Source organism: Cavia porcellus, unplaced genomic scaffold (genome assembly GCF_034190915.1).
Source record: "Cavia porcellus strain 051 isolate PalLab524CR breed Dunkin Hartley unplaced genomic scaffold, mCavPor4.1 scaffold_10, whole genome shotgun sequence".
NCBI lineage: Eukaryota > Metazoa > Chordata > Mammalia > Rodentia > Caviidae > Cavia > Cavia porcellus.
Genome location: NW_026947493.1, coordinates 49,193,816 through 49,211,073, shown reverse-complemented (window position 1 = coordinate 49,211,073; position 17,258 = coordinate 49,193,816). Strand labels below are relative to the sequence as shown.

The 17,258-nt window shown below is 38.9% G+C and overlaps 1 protein-coding gene across 1 annotated transcript in view; it reads right to left on the bottom strand.

The window, feature by feature from the left end:
* Positions 1-17,258, bottom strand: part of Rdh10 (retinol dehydrogenase 10) — a 29,789-nt gene that overhangs the window by 10,550 nt on the left and 1,981 nt on the right. The window contains exon 2 of the mRNA XM_023561679.2: positions 16,430-16,665. Coding sequence (XP_023417447.2) covers positions 16,430-16,665 — 236 coding nt within the window. The remainder of the gene's footprint in view (positions 1-16,429; positions 16,666-17,258) is intronic.

The following is a 17,258-nucleotide window of genomic DNA, read 5'->3' as shown; positions in this document are numbered from 1 at the left end:
AGTCTAATATCTCCATAGCTCCTCAGGGTTGCTCTTCAAAGCACTGGGCACTCTGAAAGATAACTATAAAGGTCACTTTTACAGTATAAGCAAGATCTGAAACAGCAGTGTAAGTGACTGCACATGGACATGACATGTCATAGCTGGAAGAATCTTTGAATGTTAGGTTTACGCCAAGTTAACTTCCAACATTTCTGCCCTCCAGGTCACTCTTGGTGCTCTTAATGACAGACTGTGCTGTGCACAGCCTGCAGCTGCAGTGTCAGGACCAATTAGCCAAAAGCCAAACCACAGAGAAGTGAAGAAACCTGCTATCTGGCAGTCTGGCTTTTGAAATTTTGAGACAGATGACATCTCAGAGGTGTAGGAAAACACTCAGAATGTGTTTTCCATATTTGTTGCAATCCTAAGCTCACAGATACAGAGAAAAAGCAAAGTTAATTTCTTACAGTAGAAAAGGGCCCCTATTTTGTATTTTTGTATATTTGTATAACAGTCCCATGACTCATTTAAGAAAATGTTATGTTCTATAAGAATTACTTTCAAATATTTATCTCTTTTTGAATGTCTAAGAAGTAGATTAATTTCCAGAAATAATCACAAATTATATTACATTGAGAAATGGATTAACACCACCAGCATACAAAGGGTGAAGTTTTCTGATGTAGGTTGAAGGGTTTTCAGATCTCCAAATGATTATATGGCATTTGAAGAAAAAAAGTACAGTCAAAATTCCATTGAATAAAGAACACCTAACTTTAAATGCTTATGATAACCCTCCACTGCAAACAACTTTTCCTTGTATTTTGTTTTTTCTGCCGTATTACTGCCATAGTAACATCTCTACCAGAATCAGGAAAGATTATTCTCTTGCTCATTTACAAGGCTAAAATGACATCTGGTGGCATTCTTCTCTGAGCACTCAGTCACTGTTCCTGCAAAACCACAATTCAACAATAGTTTCTTTTTTTTTTTTTTCTTTTTTTGGTACCAGGGATTGAATTTACAACCTCAGGCTTGCCAGGCAGGCGCTTAAGCTGCTGAGCTAAATCCCCGGCCCTAGTTTCTTTTTTTTTTGAAGGTGCTGAAAATATGTAGTAAACTTTGCTAAAAAGACTAATGGGATAAATCATGTGTTTAAGGATTAGAAATGGTGATGTACCACCAATTATCTAGTGCAAGGAATACACGGTCAAATGCTCTTAATTTTGTAGATTTAAAGGTATGACCTTAATAACTGTAATAACCATCAGGTGTGATAGCGTACATCTGTAGTCCCAGCACTGAGGAGACTGAGTGAGGATCACTGTGAGTTTGAGGCCAGCCTGGCCTACAGGTGAGTTCAGGACCGGCCTGAACTACACAGAGAGATCCCATCTCAAACAAACCAAACCAATGCAACACAAATATATAAACCAAAGATTAGAAAGTTTATTTTGATCAACAGTATTTTTGTTGTTGTTGTTTTGGTTTTTGTCTTTTTGAGATAGGGTTTCACTACGCAGTTTAGGCTGGCCTCAAACTTACAGCACTCTTCCTGCCTCAACCTCCCAAGTGCTGGGATTACCAGCAAGTCTGGGATCACAGGCATGTGTCACCATCCCCAGCCTCAACAGTGTTATCTGAAAACAGTAATCTTCACTATAAAATTATTTAAATTGGGAGATAAAGCCTAATGATTTCCTGCTAATATACTGGCTTTAATTATTAAGCTGCAGTTTGACAGGAGACATTCTGAACTTATGCAGCTGCACAGCAGTTTGTTCAGTTTACTACTTGGGTATGCTGCAAAGAAAGGTCTCTGAGTCAGTTATGCAACAGAGCCCTAAGATACTGAAACCTGGAACTATTGTCCGACTTAACAAAATGTTTACCTTACTTTCTATCAGATTGAGAAAAATATTCTCTCTGGATGTAAAAGAATATAGAATATGTCATAAGAACCAAATTTGAACCTATCTTACGTTTGCCATCCTTGAAGGGAGAGGAAAGGAATGGGGGAAAACGAATTATGATATATAATGTACAGATACAACTTCCCCATGACAAATGTGATTATTATGTATGGCAAACGTGTGCTAATAAAAATTTAAAAACCTTCAATAAGAAATTATTATTGTGAGGCTACAAGGACTAGCTTAACATTTGAACAGCATCAGCAGTTAATACTTAACACGCATGCACAAGAATACTCCTACAGTTGCCCTGCAACCAAGAAGCTAATAAAAGAACTAGGCTTTCAAATGAACACCTAGATGATGACACCATTAGTTATTCAGCAAAAATAAATGCATCATTAACTTGTCTTCCCACTGTTAAGGATGGAATGAATCTACCCGAAGGCAGAAACTCAGATGCCAACAACATTCCCTTACATTTTAGGGCTTGCAATGCAGAACTACCAAAAATGAGGTGACTTAAAGCTCAATTTGTTTGGAAAGTACACTGGTCTTTGGAATCCAAAAACCCACAGGGTTCTGACTGCCAACTATTTAACCTTCTTTTTGTTACCTGTCCTCTTTGAATCTTGATTTGACAAAAAGAGATCTTCAAAGATTTTTAGCTTAAAAATGTTGGATTCAACGAATTCTTTCTTAAATTCCTATCTTGCATTCAAAATACAAGTTGTAGCACTGAGGTGTTACTTGCCTAAGACTCTTGTAAATGACTCAAAGAAAGGTACTGACTCCATTAGTGGAGTTGCCAGCATTTGAGGATCAGTAAAAATATTTATTTGTTAAACATTTATGTTGCATGGCTGTGCCTTTTAACATAATATGTCTTGAGTTCACATCTTTTATCTATTAAAAGTATCATAAATCATCTGCAAAATAATCCTTTTTCTGTTTTACTTGACTCTGGCAGCTCAGTGTGTTAAACGAGATGATGAATACTGAACACTGTTTTAAAAATGCTCTTTCCCCTGATTCTCCACTGACTGGCCCCCAGATGATCAAAGGAGAGTTCAATGAACTCCCTCAGGCTCAGGCCCCTCCCCCTATTTAATAACCCTTTATAGAATAATGAAAATAACCCACAAAATTATAGCCAAATCACCTGCCAAACAAGGGGCTGTCATGGATCTCTTTGCTTTGCCCCAAACTCATGTGGCTGCTCAGCAGTTGTAATAAAGACTGATCTTTCAAAGGGCAGAAGGCTTTGGTTCTGCTCCAGTGACCAATAACCACTTCCATGAGTCATAAACACATGCCAGGTGAGCGAGGGCTCAGGCCATCAGAGTGGGAGATGCCTTGCCCCTGTGCCAGTAGCACAGCTCTTGTAATTCATAAGGGCAAATAGTTCAAATTCTTCTATGCTTTCTAGTTTGCTTACTACACAGTCCTCAAAAAATTAACTTCTTTACTTAAATACAGGCTAGCTATAATCAAGACACTACTCCTGAAAAGTACTTTCTTTCTTTTTTTTTTTGCATTACTCAGGATTGAACCCAGGGCCTTCCTACTGATTCTTAAACATGCACTATAACATCTAGGGAGTCTTTCAATCCTATCAGTAGGACTGATAGGATTTCCATAATCTAAGCTCAGTTAGGTATTGCTAGAAAACAAAAATAATTCCAGCACTCCGGGAGTTGAGGCAGGAGGAGGGCAAGCTCAAGCCTAGTCTGGACAACCCAGTGAAAATCTGTCTCAAAATAAACATAAGAAAAATGATGTCTGTAGATAGATGCAGCTCAAGTGAGAAGGCTGTGGGTTCAATTCCTGGTACTGCAAAACAAAACAAAAAACAAAAACACTCTACGAGTTCCTTTAAGAACTTCAAGGATTACAAAAATCATCTCTTCATAAATCAGTGGTTTTTGAATTTTACTGCACCTTAGAATCAATGCATTATTCCTGGTGTCTAGGCCAGGCTGCAGACCAACTCTACCAGAATCTCCACAGGAGAGTCAGACATTGGGAGGCATTTTCCAGGTGGTTCCAGTAAGTACCAAGTTCGAGAGTCACTGTTATAGAAATTCTCAGTCTCAGCACTATTCACTTCTTGCAGGATAAATATGTGTGTGTGTGTGGGGTGTTGTCCTGGGTCTTGTAGTAGGTTTAAGAAGCATCTCTCTCCTCTTCCCACTGGACACTGATAGCAGGCTTACAAGAAAAATGTCCCCAAATGTTGCCAGTGTCCTCTGAGAGAAATATCATGAGGACCCACTCTGGAGATGGGGCACAGGCATCAGCAAATCAAGTTCCAAATGCTCCAGTGATGATTACCTCCTAAGCTCTAATTTTCATATTGCTATAACACTGTTCTAGAAAACAATTTTCTAAGAATATACTGTGTGTGTGTGGGGGGGGTACGAGTGAATCACAACTTATATTTTCAGTTAAGCCCTCATCCCTTTAATTTATATTCCTTTAAATCTCTACTTGACAACTAAATAAGAAATACATTTTAAAGTGCTGATGATCCTGCCAGTCACAGAAGAAAAATTTTTAAACAATAATAGAAAACAGCACTAATCATATCAATTGGAATTCTGGCTAAACCACCCCAAATGTTATTACTAAATTTGTGAGAACTAAAACATAAAATTTCCTTTCAAGTGTAGCAGACATATGTGGGACACCATTCCTCTGGTCACCCAACAATACTGGATACTCTCAAGTGCTAAGAAGTGGGCTTCAAGTAATACCCAGCAACACAGGCAAGGTCCCTATCCTCCCATAAATTAATTCCCATAAATTAATTTGGTCCTGGGCAAGAAGAACACAGCTCTTCACTGCATGGCCCAACTTCCTGCCTCGCTGCTTATGGCTGTGGGGGAAGCATACTGGAAGAAAAAGAAAAGTAAAGAGCCCCTGGATTCCTTTTAAACACTGGACCCAAACTGAATTTAATAACCCTAGGTCAGGGTAGGTTTGTGTAGGCAGAAAACATGATCTGACATTTTTCTAGTCTAGTAGATTTCTAAAGGGCCGGTTGGTTAGCTCAGAAACAAAGGGAAGGGAGAAATGGGAAAACGAAAGGGAAGTAAGTGAGGAACAGTTCTTTCTCCAACACTGACATGGGCAGGAATCACCTGTGGTGACATAAAATGCAGACACTGATTCAGGGGGTCTGGGGGGGCCAGGAGCCTGCCTTTCACACATGCTTCCAGGGGTGCTGATGCAGCTCTGCCGGACAAGCAGGAACAACCTTCTAGAATGAGTCCAGGGCACCCCTCTACTCCAAGCCTCAAGTGGCTTCCGGTGAATTTTCCCTAGGCAGACTGGTGCCTCCTCACTGTTCTCACTGTCCCTTCCCTGTCCAAATAAAGAGTCTCCAGCATTCGGTATAGATGACTTTGGAAATCTGCACACTGACTGTATGTATATTTGCATTGGATCCTTTTTTTTTTTAGCTTTACCTCTCTTGTTAGTATAAACTCTCAAAAAGACACTTCAAAGTCCTTTCCCTCTTACTACAGAAGCTTTGAAGCCATCAAGACTTCATGTGGACTTATCTACTCATTTCCCTCTCCCACTTTCCACCTTTTCCTTGGACAAGTAATCCATAGACACTTTCATGGTTTGGTAAGCCCGTGAGAAAGCCACACCTAGATCAGACCTTTACAAGTCAGATTCCTGGGCTACATACATGGAAAAACTGTTGGCTATCAAAAACTGCACAATTTTCTTTTTTGAGATAGAGCTCATTAAATTGATCAGGCTAGCCTTGAACTTGTGATCTTGCTTCTATCTCTGGGGTGGCTGGGATTACAGGGCTTTACACCCAGCTAAAACTGCACAATTTTGAAAATCCATGATTAATACATCAAAAGGAATTTATAGAGCTGTCTGGAATTCTGATCCCAGAAGATTATTATGTAATGGAATAAAGGTTTTACATTTTTTAAAAGATAAAAAAAAAAAAAAAATTGAAGTAAAATGCCACGTTCCCGAAATTTTGGTGCCAAGTACTTGCAGAACATTGTTTGGCCTCTACTTGTAAAAGAGCCCTTTTTATTTACTACCTTGTTGTGTGGAGTTTATCAGACCTGGCATGTGAGCCAAGAAAAGATGAAAGACACTGGGTCAGGATGTACTGCACTGTTCTCAAGGATGCAGGTACCTCAGATACAGACCATGACAAGGTACAGAAAAGGCACAGGAGGATTCCTAGGTTGGGCTTTGGTAATAAAATCCTAGTTTGGCCTTGGTTCTTCAGGCTAGAATTTTACATGCTTGTCTAATTTATAGAGCAGACTTTCTGGGGATATTAAGCTAGCGTTAATCGGTTATTGCTAAACTAACCATGCTAATAAAAAACCCTCAACATTTGAACATTAATTCTTACATTATTCCACAGGGCAAGAATTGTGAGTGACTCATGGGGACATCTACTGTACCAGGAGCTTTGAACGTGTAGGCGGGGTAAATAGTATTCATACTCGTTCAGGCCTGGAGCTCTAGACTGAGGCTCTGGGTCCTAGCTTCTTTCCTGACTGCTAACCTTGGGGAAGTCTTGTGGTCTCTCTTGAGACTGATGCCTTATCCATACAAATGGGGATAATTTAATTCGGAATTGCCATGAGACTTCAGAAAGTGTTTATGAAAGGCTTGGTAAACTTGAGTGCTATATAGTAAATGTACACAAAACTCACTAAGCATATATTTGCAGGCTATTTTAGTCAGAGGGTTATTTTTGGTTAGGTTGTTTCCACGGTTCTTGGTTCTTACTATGTATAGTTTCCAGTCCTCTCTGCCCTGTGCCAGACTAGACTTCTGGTTAAAACCAGAATCTGTATCTGCCCATGGCAGGAACCCCTGAGAACATGTTCTAAGTGGCTGCTTCACAGACCTGGCTCCTTTCTTCCAGATGACACTGGGACACAACAAAAACCCTTTCTAATAACACCTTTCTCTAATCTTTTTCTTCAGTCTTCTTTTCACCAAGAGAGAAAAACAACTATTTTAACCATGAATTATAATGAAGAGTTCAGCAAATATAAAAAACTACAAATTAGTTTAGGATTATTTTAAAGTAACTGATTACTCTTCATGGTTATTTCTCAAGAGATTGTAGAACCATCCAACTTTTAAAAATCTTTGAGAAATTAGTAGGGGGCAGTATCTTTTTTTTTTTTTTTGGTCTTTTTCCTTTTTACCAGTACCAGGGATCGAACTCATGACTGCCTGCTTGCAAGGCAGGCGCTTATGCCACTGAGCTAAATCCCTAGCCCAGGGAGCAGTATCTTAATGACAATTTTCAGGTAGAAAAATTCAGGCTTTGAATTGTAAGTTCCACTTGTCCTCAAAATACCCACGTATTTACACAAGTTACACTACAAATATTTTCCCAGCTACATTGATTTGGGAAGTGTTATTCTGAGACCCACAGCTTAGAATAACACTAAGAAGCTCAACCTTGTTAATATTCAAAAATTCTAGTACTAAGGTGTTTGAAGCAAAGGCAAGAAATTCACATTTTATGCAAGCAGCAAGTAAGAGAAACACTTGTGAGTTATCCAAATCCAAAAAAACAGTGTTTAACACCACTGTCACCTTTCACACATCTTTGTCTGATCTTTTAAAGTTTCACAGACCAAGTCATGTTTTGTTTCCAAATGTGAATTCATTTTAAGTGGCTTGTCATTGTAAGGGGCTAATTTGACAGCACTCAAGATTTTGGCAGTAATTGCCCTTACTTGTTAAATATTCTAACAGCATTTGCTGCAGTGTTGAAAGTTTTATGATCATTATGAGAGGATATTCATTTTTTTCCCTTGTGGTTCACTTAATTTTAGTTTCAGAGCATTTAGGAAAATGGTCCCTGACAGGTGTGAACTTGAGTTTTAAGAGAATTGACAAATAAAGTAGAAAAGAAAAAGGAATTCAAGAACGGGTCTTGCCGGAGAAGATCATCAATAGAAGATGTTAGCATTCCTGCAGATGAAAAACTGCCCTCTACGGTGGAGATGCACAAGCTTTTATAAACCCGTCCAAATAAGTGAAACTGGTCAACCAGGTATGTCAAGGTAAACATGATCAGATCCAGGGACCATGCTCAGCTAACCGGTAGGTATTCTCAATAGCAGTATCTTCACAGAGTGTTAAGAAAATACAGACCAGCAGTAAGCTGTACCTATCCATTCTGTATTTTCAAAGATTCAAAAATATACATCCTTTGAATTAATTTCCAACTATACTTACATAGGGTCACAACCCAAAAGGACTTCTAGGTCAGTTGGTGGAGACTAGGAGATAGTTCTTTTTTGAATAGCTTACCATACTATCTTCTGAGATAAGAAATCACTAACCAAAGGAGATCAACACATTTAAATCTGATACCTGGAGATACAGGATCAAAACATGAACTTAACTCATTCAAGTGAGGTAAAGAATAGTTCCCTATTTCTTAAGGACTATCAGGTTTTGTCATACTCCAAAGATCAGTTACAAAGAGCCCTTTCTCTTAGGAAAAAAAAATACTGTGTTACTTGTAGGAAATAAGATACAAATCAACCCTTCCAGTACACCCCCTAGTGGAACTTCAGCATAGTACACCTTGGGGGTGGGGAACACTGGATATAGGTTGCAGATCCTTTATCCAAAATGCTTGGGACCAAACCTGTCGTGGTGGTACATGCCTGTAATTCCAGCACTGGGGTGGCTGAGACAGGAGGATCACTGTGAGTCTGAGGCCAGCCTAACACCACATAGTGAGTTCAAGGCCAGTCTGAACCACATAGCAAGGCCTGGTCTCAAAAAATGAAACAAAACACCAAAAACCCAAATGCTTGACACCAGTTCTATAATATTTTCATATACATGATGAGCTATCTTGGGGAAGGGTCTCAAGTCTAAGCATGAAATTCACTTATCTTTCATGTATACCTTGTACACACAGCCTGAAAGTAATCGTGTACCGTATTCTCAGCGTGTCTGTTTTGAATGCACTCCTATCACATGAGCTCAGGTGTGGAATTTTCCACTTGTGGAATCATGTTAGTGCTCAAAAAGTTTCAAACTTAGAGCATTTCAGATTTTCAGATTAGGGAGGCCCAACTTGTACTCAGGATTTATGTTGGCTTAAATGGACTTCCCCAGATCCAATTGCCATGACTGTACTGCAGTCACATGCCTTCTACTGTGTTTGCTGCCAAAACAAGGAAGCAAATACAGCACATTACTTACACATTTATCTACCTATGCCAATATTTAGATAACACAGAGGCAAGCTGGCTACACGTTACAATTGAAAGAGCTTGTTTAGCTTTCGAAAGAAATAGAGCAGAAATTCTGGGTGAATTTGTTATTAACATTCCTTAACTCAAGAAAAACCCTGGGCCAAGGATATAGCTCAGTGATACAGCACCTGCCTGGCAAATGCAAGGTCCTGAGTCCAATTCCTAATACGGGGAAAAAAAGAAAGAAAGAAAGAAAAGAAGAACATTAAGAATGCAAGGGTGTTCCCATTTAAAATTTTTCTATTAAGTGAAGTTTTCAAATTGATAGTAATTTTCTCAGATTGCCACATCAATTCTCCAAATCCACTAAATCCATCCACTAGAATTTACTAGATTCTACAAATCTAAAAATGATTAGAATAAAAACAAATTTAAGGGAAAAGAAAAAAAATTAAGAGAGATGTGATCATTCATATACATTTAACCATTGGGTTTGTAGCTCTTTTCCAGGTGGAGTGACCCAATCTTGCCTGCAATAAATGGCCAAAGGCTCTCCCCGAGGCACTCTTCCATTCTATTCAATCAGTGTTAGCATGAGTGGGGATTAAAAGAATGCTTCTATTTTGACTTGACTTACAGATTAATTTCTACTTGGGCAGATAATGAATAAAGCTTTGGATATAAGCAGGGAGCAAAGAACAAATACTAACTTTAATTCCGGAAAATCAAGATAAACAGCATAAGCCACTCTGATCAAACAAAAAGGAACTGTTCCTTGAGCCAAGAATCCAATGACTATGTCACAGGGCCCACCACCCTGCTATATAAAGACACCATGAGGTCAACATGACAATATTTTGAATTTGTGCTTTTCTTTTGCAATACTAGAGATACACTTTTTCTGAACTATTCAACTTCTGCTGTTTCCCAATAAAACAGGACTCCAAAGGAGAAGAGCCAGGCAAAGGTTTTTGCACGAAGTATGACTACCCAGGGCTCCCTCGGAGACAATAAGGGGTCTACCCTGGCTGGAGCTGGACTATGCCAAGGGATGGACAGGGCTGAGCGGGGAAGGCAGGAGGAAATCAGCTTTGGAAGGCTGGAGTTGCTCTCCATTGTGAATAGTGTGGTCACGTGAGGGTTCTAAGAAAGCATATAAAAAATGCAATTCTGCTTAGAATTGCAAAGAGCAAAAAAATGGAAATAGGGAAAGTATGTAGAGGCCCTTTTGAGTTGGGACAAGCTACAGGAGGCACATGGTAGAAGAGAGAATGGAAAGGAGGGGACTAGAGCACATGGTGGCCAGAGAACAGCTGGGATTTGGTGACCCATTAACGTGTGCAGGATGAAAACTGAAGACAGTGCTGATGTGTACAAGCCTGGGGATTAGCTAATTGGAGAATGCAAGATGGAGTAAAGAAGAGTTTGGTGTTGAGCTGATTTTAGGGAATGTGTGGAGCAGACAAGACAACTGTGTGAACACTGTGTGAACCCATGAATCAAGTCACAATGAGACAAATGAAACAGATGGCCCAGTTGAAGAGGTACACAGTGAGACTCAGTTGGAGCTCACAAAACTAAAGTGCAAATTTCAAAGGTGGCAGGGAGGGGAAGAAGATCGGAAAGGGAGGAGAAGATGTAAAAGTGGATTTTCATAGAAATGAAAGCACCTGAGTTTTGAGGAGATAGTCAAGCAGGTTACATTCTGTGGGAAGGTCAAGCTGCACACTGCATTTGGCAATAAGGGAGCACTATTATTTGTTCACATAGTTCAGAAATTACTGCACTGGCCAGGTGTGGTGGTGCATGCCTGTAATCCCAGCACTTGGGAGGCTGAAACAGGAAGATCACCATGAGTTCAAGGCCAGTCTGCAACTACACAGTGACACCCTGTCTCAAAAAAATGAAAAAAAAGGGCTGGGGATTTAGCTAGGTGGTGTAAGTGCCCACTTGGCAAGCATGAGGTTATGCATTCAACCCACACAGAAAAAAAAAAATTTTTTTTATACTGGCTACTTAGCAATGTTCTAAAGAAACAACATAATGAGACATAGATTAAAACATATATCAAAGATGTTGGGAAGTTTTTTTTTTTTGAGGCAGTGTCTGGTTCCACGCTTACATTAGTTATATAAAGTGACATTTTGTGTTGTAGATTTTCATTTCCAGTAGCAGTAGATTTGGGCCTACTATGTAATAATACATCAAAGTTCAAAGAGCATGTCATCCTATTTTGTAAGTATTGATACACAAGCAGGTGTTATCAAGAGATGTTTTCTTCCGTTTTCAACTACAATCACAAGAATTAAGAAGACAAAGTATGTCAATTTACAACTCAAGACAAAGATTATTTCTAAAGCTCCAATGTTTTTATGCATACGACATTCACTTAATAACAGAAACTAGTTCTAGTGCAGAATTCCAAAAAACAGGACAGGAAACAAATTCTAAGTTCTCCTACCTATCCTAAAATAGGGAAGTGATAGTCTATATAATATTTAGTCTTAAACAATTTTTAATATTATGGTATGGAGGAAGATGTAGTGGATATCTTTATAGAAACACAATAGAAATTATTTTTTAAAGATCTAAACCTAAGAGGACCTGAACGAAACTAGCTTTCTCGAACTAGACAACAGAGGAATACAGTATGTGAGATTAAAAACCAGTAAATCACGTAAGAACTTAAACATTAATGATGAGGGACCATTCATGAGATATTAGGTACATCCATAGCACTAATGTCTTTAAGTGCTGCATTACTCAGATCTAGCTGGTGGGCTTTTAGTTTTCTTGGATGGATTTTAACTAAATAGACTTTAGACATTTGGATATAGATAAATGCCTAATTCAGTAATTAGTATTTTAAAACTGCGAAACCTTTTAAGTTAAGTGGTCTATTAATTAACTACCAATTATCTTGTCTGACTACCATATCAATAGAAGTAAATTACCGACCAGCTATTTGACAGATTTAGTTCTTTTCCATGCAAAATTTTTTCAGAACATAAAAGGCCTAGAGTTAAATGCTTTTGCTTCCCCCTTTTGGTTAATCAAGGATCAATTTGCTGCTCAAGTATAAAGGCCAAATACAACTCTTTGGTCAAAAAGAATCTATAGATAAACTTTGGCTTTTAGAAATAACAAGCCAAGAATCTACTTCCTCTCTGAAGAAATAACAAATGAAGCAATGTTAATAATTTGGGGAAAGGTGAGGTTACAGTTTCTGCATGGAGGACAAGTTACCAAACTTCAAAGTGGAACAGACAGGGATTTTCAACTTTTTCATCTGACTGTGATACAAATGGAGAGAAAGTGCCTCTCTGAATGATTTCTACACTACTGTTAACTACGGAACATGACACTGCATGCATTTGCCTGAAAGGTCCTAACTGTAAGTATTTCATAGCAGAACGTGCTGGCTAAAAAAAAACCCCAAATTCAACACTTCTTGACTTAATGAGCAAGAGAAGGTTCTTGGGAGTTGATCTGGTAGTAGATCAACACTGAACAGTAAGTGTCACAGCAAACTAGATGGCTGTGTCAGATACTGAAAAGCTTTCAAAGAGTGTTGAAATGACATAAGAAAAGAACTACTATAAGAGTTCTCTCCTTGAGGCCTGGTCACTAGGAAAAACAAAAGGTTGCCATCCATTGAATTTAAACTTAATTCAAACTGGTATATCAATAGTAACATTCTCAAAGCTCCTAGCCTCACATCAATAAGCAGAGTTAATACACTATAGTAAAAATGAGCACATTCACCAGGCATGGTGGGTTACATCTATGATCCTAGCACTCTGGGAGGCTGAGGTGGGGGTGGGGGCAAGTTTGACTTAGCCTGGGCGATTTAGTGAGTACTTGTCTCAAAGAACTACAAAGCAAAAAAGGATAGGGATCAGAGCCTAGTGTGAGAGTTCTAGGTTACTTCTTAGTATCACCACACACAAAAAAAAGAAACAAAAATCCCCCCCAAATACACAAATGGAAGAATGTAAAAACTGCTTAGGAAACAAAAGATATAAACAAAAATGAATGTGAGCAGCCCCATTTTGAGGGATCAGTTTTAGATTTAGTCCAACATAATGCTAATATTCTAAAGTTTGTAACACAGACCCATGTGAGTATTCTCTGACTAGGTTATCTTCAAAAAATTCAAGCAGAAGCTTAAATATCAAATTATCAAATATTTACTGAGTGACAAGAATGGAATTCTCTTTTGGCAGAAGAAAATGAACAGAAGTACTCTACATGGCAAACTGCCTGCAGACAGCATGCCATCTACTCTGGGTACAGTGCAGACAAAGTCACACCAAAAAGCACATCCCATGTACCAAAGGATGGGAATGACAATGACTGTAAGAAAATTCATGGGAAGAAACAAGTTAAATGGCTTTTGCTTTCACTGAACTACCGTTTAACTGGAAAACAAGGGCTTGGCCCGGGGGCCTCAAAGGGTCCTTGTAGCACTAATACCTAAAAATGTCAGGAAGGGTTGGAATAGGGAGAGCTGGCTGTATGGGAAACTTGAGTGGGACTTAAAAGCCACATGGAATGAAAAGAGAAGAGTTCCAAGCAGGTGGACTAGTAGGCGGGGTGATCTGGAAGTAGGAGTGCCCACAGCTTTTCAAATAGAGCCCCCATGATATTCTATTTCACTGCACTCTAAGTCAGGATTAGCATACTATTTGTTATTCTATGCAAATAAACATTAATTGCTCCTTAAAAATCTGGCTCAAGATGATCTGTTCAAACAACTGAATGAGATCCCTTTGCTCAGCTGATCCACACTGTAAAATATATGGGGCAACTTTTCTTCCCTACCTGGACACAGTCATCATTTCTTCTGGATGGAAAAATAACATAAACCAAGGTCAACACATCTTTGCAAAATCACCACTAACATTTTCACCTGACAGTACTACTGTAAAGGGAGCTGAATTCAGAGGCTATCAACAACACTATTTAAGCTTCCCACCTCAATTACAGTAAAAATTGTAATGTGTTTTTAAAAATTTTTTAGTTGCTAAATCTCAACTTCTTAAAAGGTTTGTAAGTCTTGGCAAGAAGTCAGAAATTCCAAATCTAAAATGAATTTTCTGACTCAATATTGAAAATAAATTCTTAAGTTTAGATGCTTAGGGGAAAAACAGCTGGAGAATTCAGGAGCCTCCCATATTTTAATATGAAGTGACGTCATTACTGTCAAGGCTTCCAAGAATCCCTAACTTGTGTGATTAAGCAACATCTCAAAGCACAGTAAGGACACTAGGAAAGTAGAATGCTCCTTAGTATTTAGTCCCAGGATAAAAATTTCTTATTAGAAATTTGAATCAGTTTCCTCTTTATGTTAGAAACGAGCCTATTGTTAGAAGAACAGAATATTAATTTATGAGCATTTTCAAAGCCAACACTATGGATCTTCTGTGCTTGACACACTGTAAATCAGCACTAATTTTATAGGATTTGTAGGAAAGGACAACGGGCTACTTTCCTGCTAACAAAAGATTTGGGGTTTCTTTAAAAAAATCTGGTTACATTTAAAATTTCCTAAGTCAACAAAGTAATAGGTCGGGGAAAGTAGTCAAGTAGTCAAACTTTCAGAGTACGTGGTGTAGGTAAAAGTTTAGTTATGAACTCTTGCATCATCTCAATCAAATGTTACCAGGAAAAAAAAAATCCAGTGCCTGTGTGTTCATATTGACTGACTAAAGGTTGCGTGTGCGTTTAACGCTATTGACCAGAATCAGCTGGCATTTCTATGGTCGCTTCTTCCCTACCATACTTCAGATATGGAAACTATGTTCCACCTACAGTTTGCCTTTCATTTTTGCCCCTTTCATTTCATATGGTGATTGTTTGCTTTATTTAGAAATATAAATGCACAAGAAGATTCTTCTTCATAAATTGTACTGCCAAGTTTATTCACTTGGACTGGCCTTTACCTACATTATTCCTTTGACACTTGCTGCCTGTTCTTATAGACCCAGAAGCAGAAAAACTTCTAGTCCCCACACCACTGCATACAATCAACATAGCCTACTTCCATCACACCACAGGCACACTTAGGTTCCCCCCACTATATACAGCAACCTCAGTCACATAAAACATAGATATGACTTAGCTCAGGTTATTTACATGCTCATTTCTAAAGGTTTGTAAAAGGACTAAATAAAGCTAATATTTAAAAATAAAACATCTTCCAGGATCAGGGAAGAGGCTCAATACTGAATGAGTACTTGAGTAAGTACATCTAAAGCCAGATTAAGTGTTTAAGCAATCGCTAAAAAATTAATGAGGTTTAATGTGACCTATTTAGGAGAAACAGTTCTTTGTTGTGTTCTACTAGAAGACTAATCTGCTGATGAAAAAATACATAAAAGCCTATCTCCTTACAGCCACCCCCATCAAATCCAGGGCTTTACACTTGCTATGCCAGCCGCTCTACCACCAAGCCACACCCCCAGCCCTCATTAGCCGTTTTTCATGGATATGTCTATGACAGTGAGTAAACAGTGTACAGTTAATTATAGCAGCGTTTCACACCTACCTTTACTGAAGATAATTCAGCTGAAAAGTTGGGGTTTCTTTGGAACCAGAAGCAGCAAGACACCCCACCTTGCATTTCTAGATGCTGCAGTAGCTCTGATGGCTAGAAGCTAACATCGTTGAAAACCCCTGTTTACCAGGTCTCACAACCCTCTTCTCCTCTCTGGTTTTAGTGAAGCGACTTCTGTTCTCGTTTCAGAAGCACCCTTTCTCTGAGAAAGTCCTGAGATGTCCTCCAACAGGACAATGTCATAGATCCTATAGATAGTCAGTGGTTGTTAAATGACTGCCAGGGTGGCCTGACCTCTCCCAATGGACCACAAATGCTGATCTCAGAATCTTTGGCACTTTCTAAAATGTGGCTGAGCAGTAATTTGGAAGCCTAAACCCTGACTTTAGGAATTCATAAGAACAACCAATGTTTTATAAACTTGACAGAAAGTAAAATAAACAAACCCAGGGTTTTATACTCCCTCTTGTTATTTTTATGGCAATCTTTCAAACTAGTTCACAATGTTCAATCTTCTACCCTCTAAAGAAATACTAAATTGGGGGGGGGGGAGAAAGCAGTGATTTAATAGTAATCAACATATGTACATTGTAATTCATCATGCGGGAATAACTCACTTTAAGGAGACATTGCGGTAAAAGAATGCAGGTGACTTTTAAGCTGGCATTGAGTTTTCTCTCCTTCCAACCTTCTCATTGAAGGGGCCCAGGGATAAAACAAAACAAAACGATGTTTATATTTACCCAGAAGTGTGCATGGCAATTGACCATCATAGTTCTCTCAATGAGCTCATCAGGACATTCCAGAAGGTGATGTCCGGAGACCACACCAGCATTATTGACCAGGACCGAGACCTCGCCAACTTCCTTTCGGACCCGCTCAGCTGTAAGGTAGACATTTTCTCTCTTCCCCACATCACAGGTGTAGGTAAAAACCTGCAAGTTACAGTGGGGCAGAATTTCCTCCTCACCATTCCCAGCTGTCCTCAGAAGTCCAGATGAGAAGAAAAATGGAACAGAGAAGGAGGTGCAGAAAGTGAGTCACATGGTAATCAGTAGGACAAAGATTACACAAAACAAAAATACTACAGTGAGCTTCAAATTTCTAACACCATAAGGCTTGCCAATGACTGAACTTACAGCTGTTTTCCTTCCCCCAACCCCCCAAAGTCTTTGGGAATTACAGCAATTTACTGGATAACTTTGCTTAGGGGAAAGTCATTTAATTGTGACAAGCCCAATACAAGTAGACCACATGGGATCAGCTTGCTGGAGTTAAAGACACCTGCAAAGAACTGATCTCAGCCCAGAGAATAACACACACATTATGCATTTTCTTTTTTGGAGTGGGTGGGGGGAAGAGCTGAGAACAACACACATTATACATTGCCTTGGTGGGGAGGGGGGGACAGTGGCCAGAAACAGCTAATATTTAGGATAAGCATCCTTAAAATAGAAATTCATATCAAGGCTCACAAGTCAAAACTTAATAATGTAATTCACCCAAAGCCACAAAATAAAGTTTCCCTGAAAAAGCAGAGATTACTAGTTTTATAGCCGATACTCCTAAGAA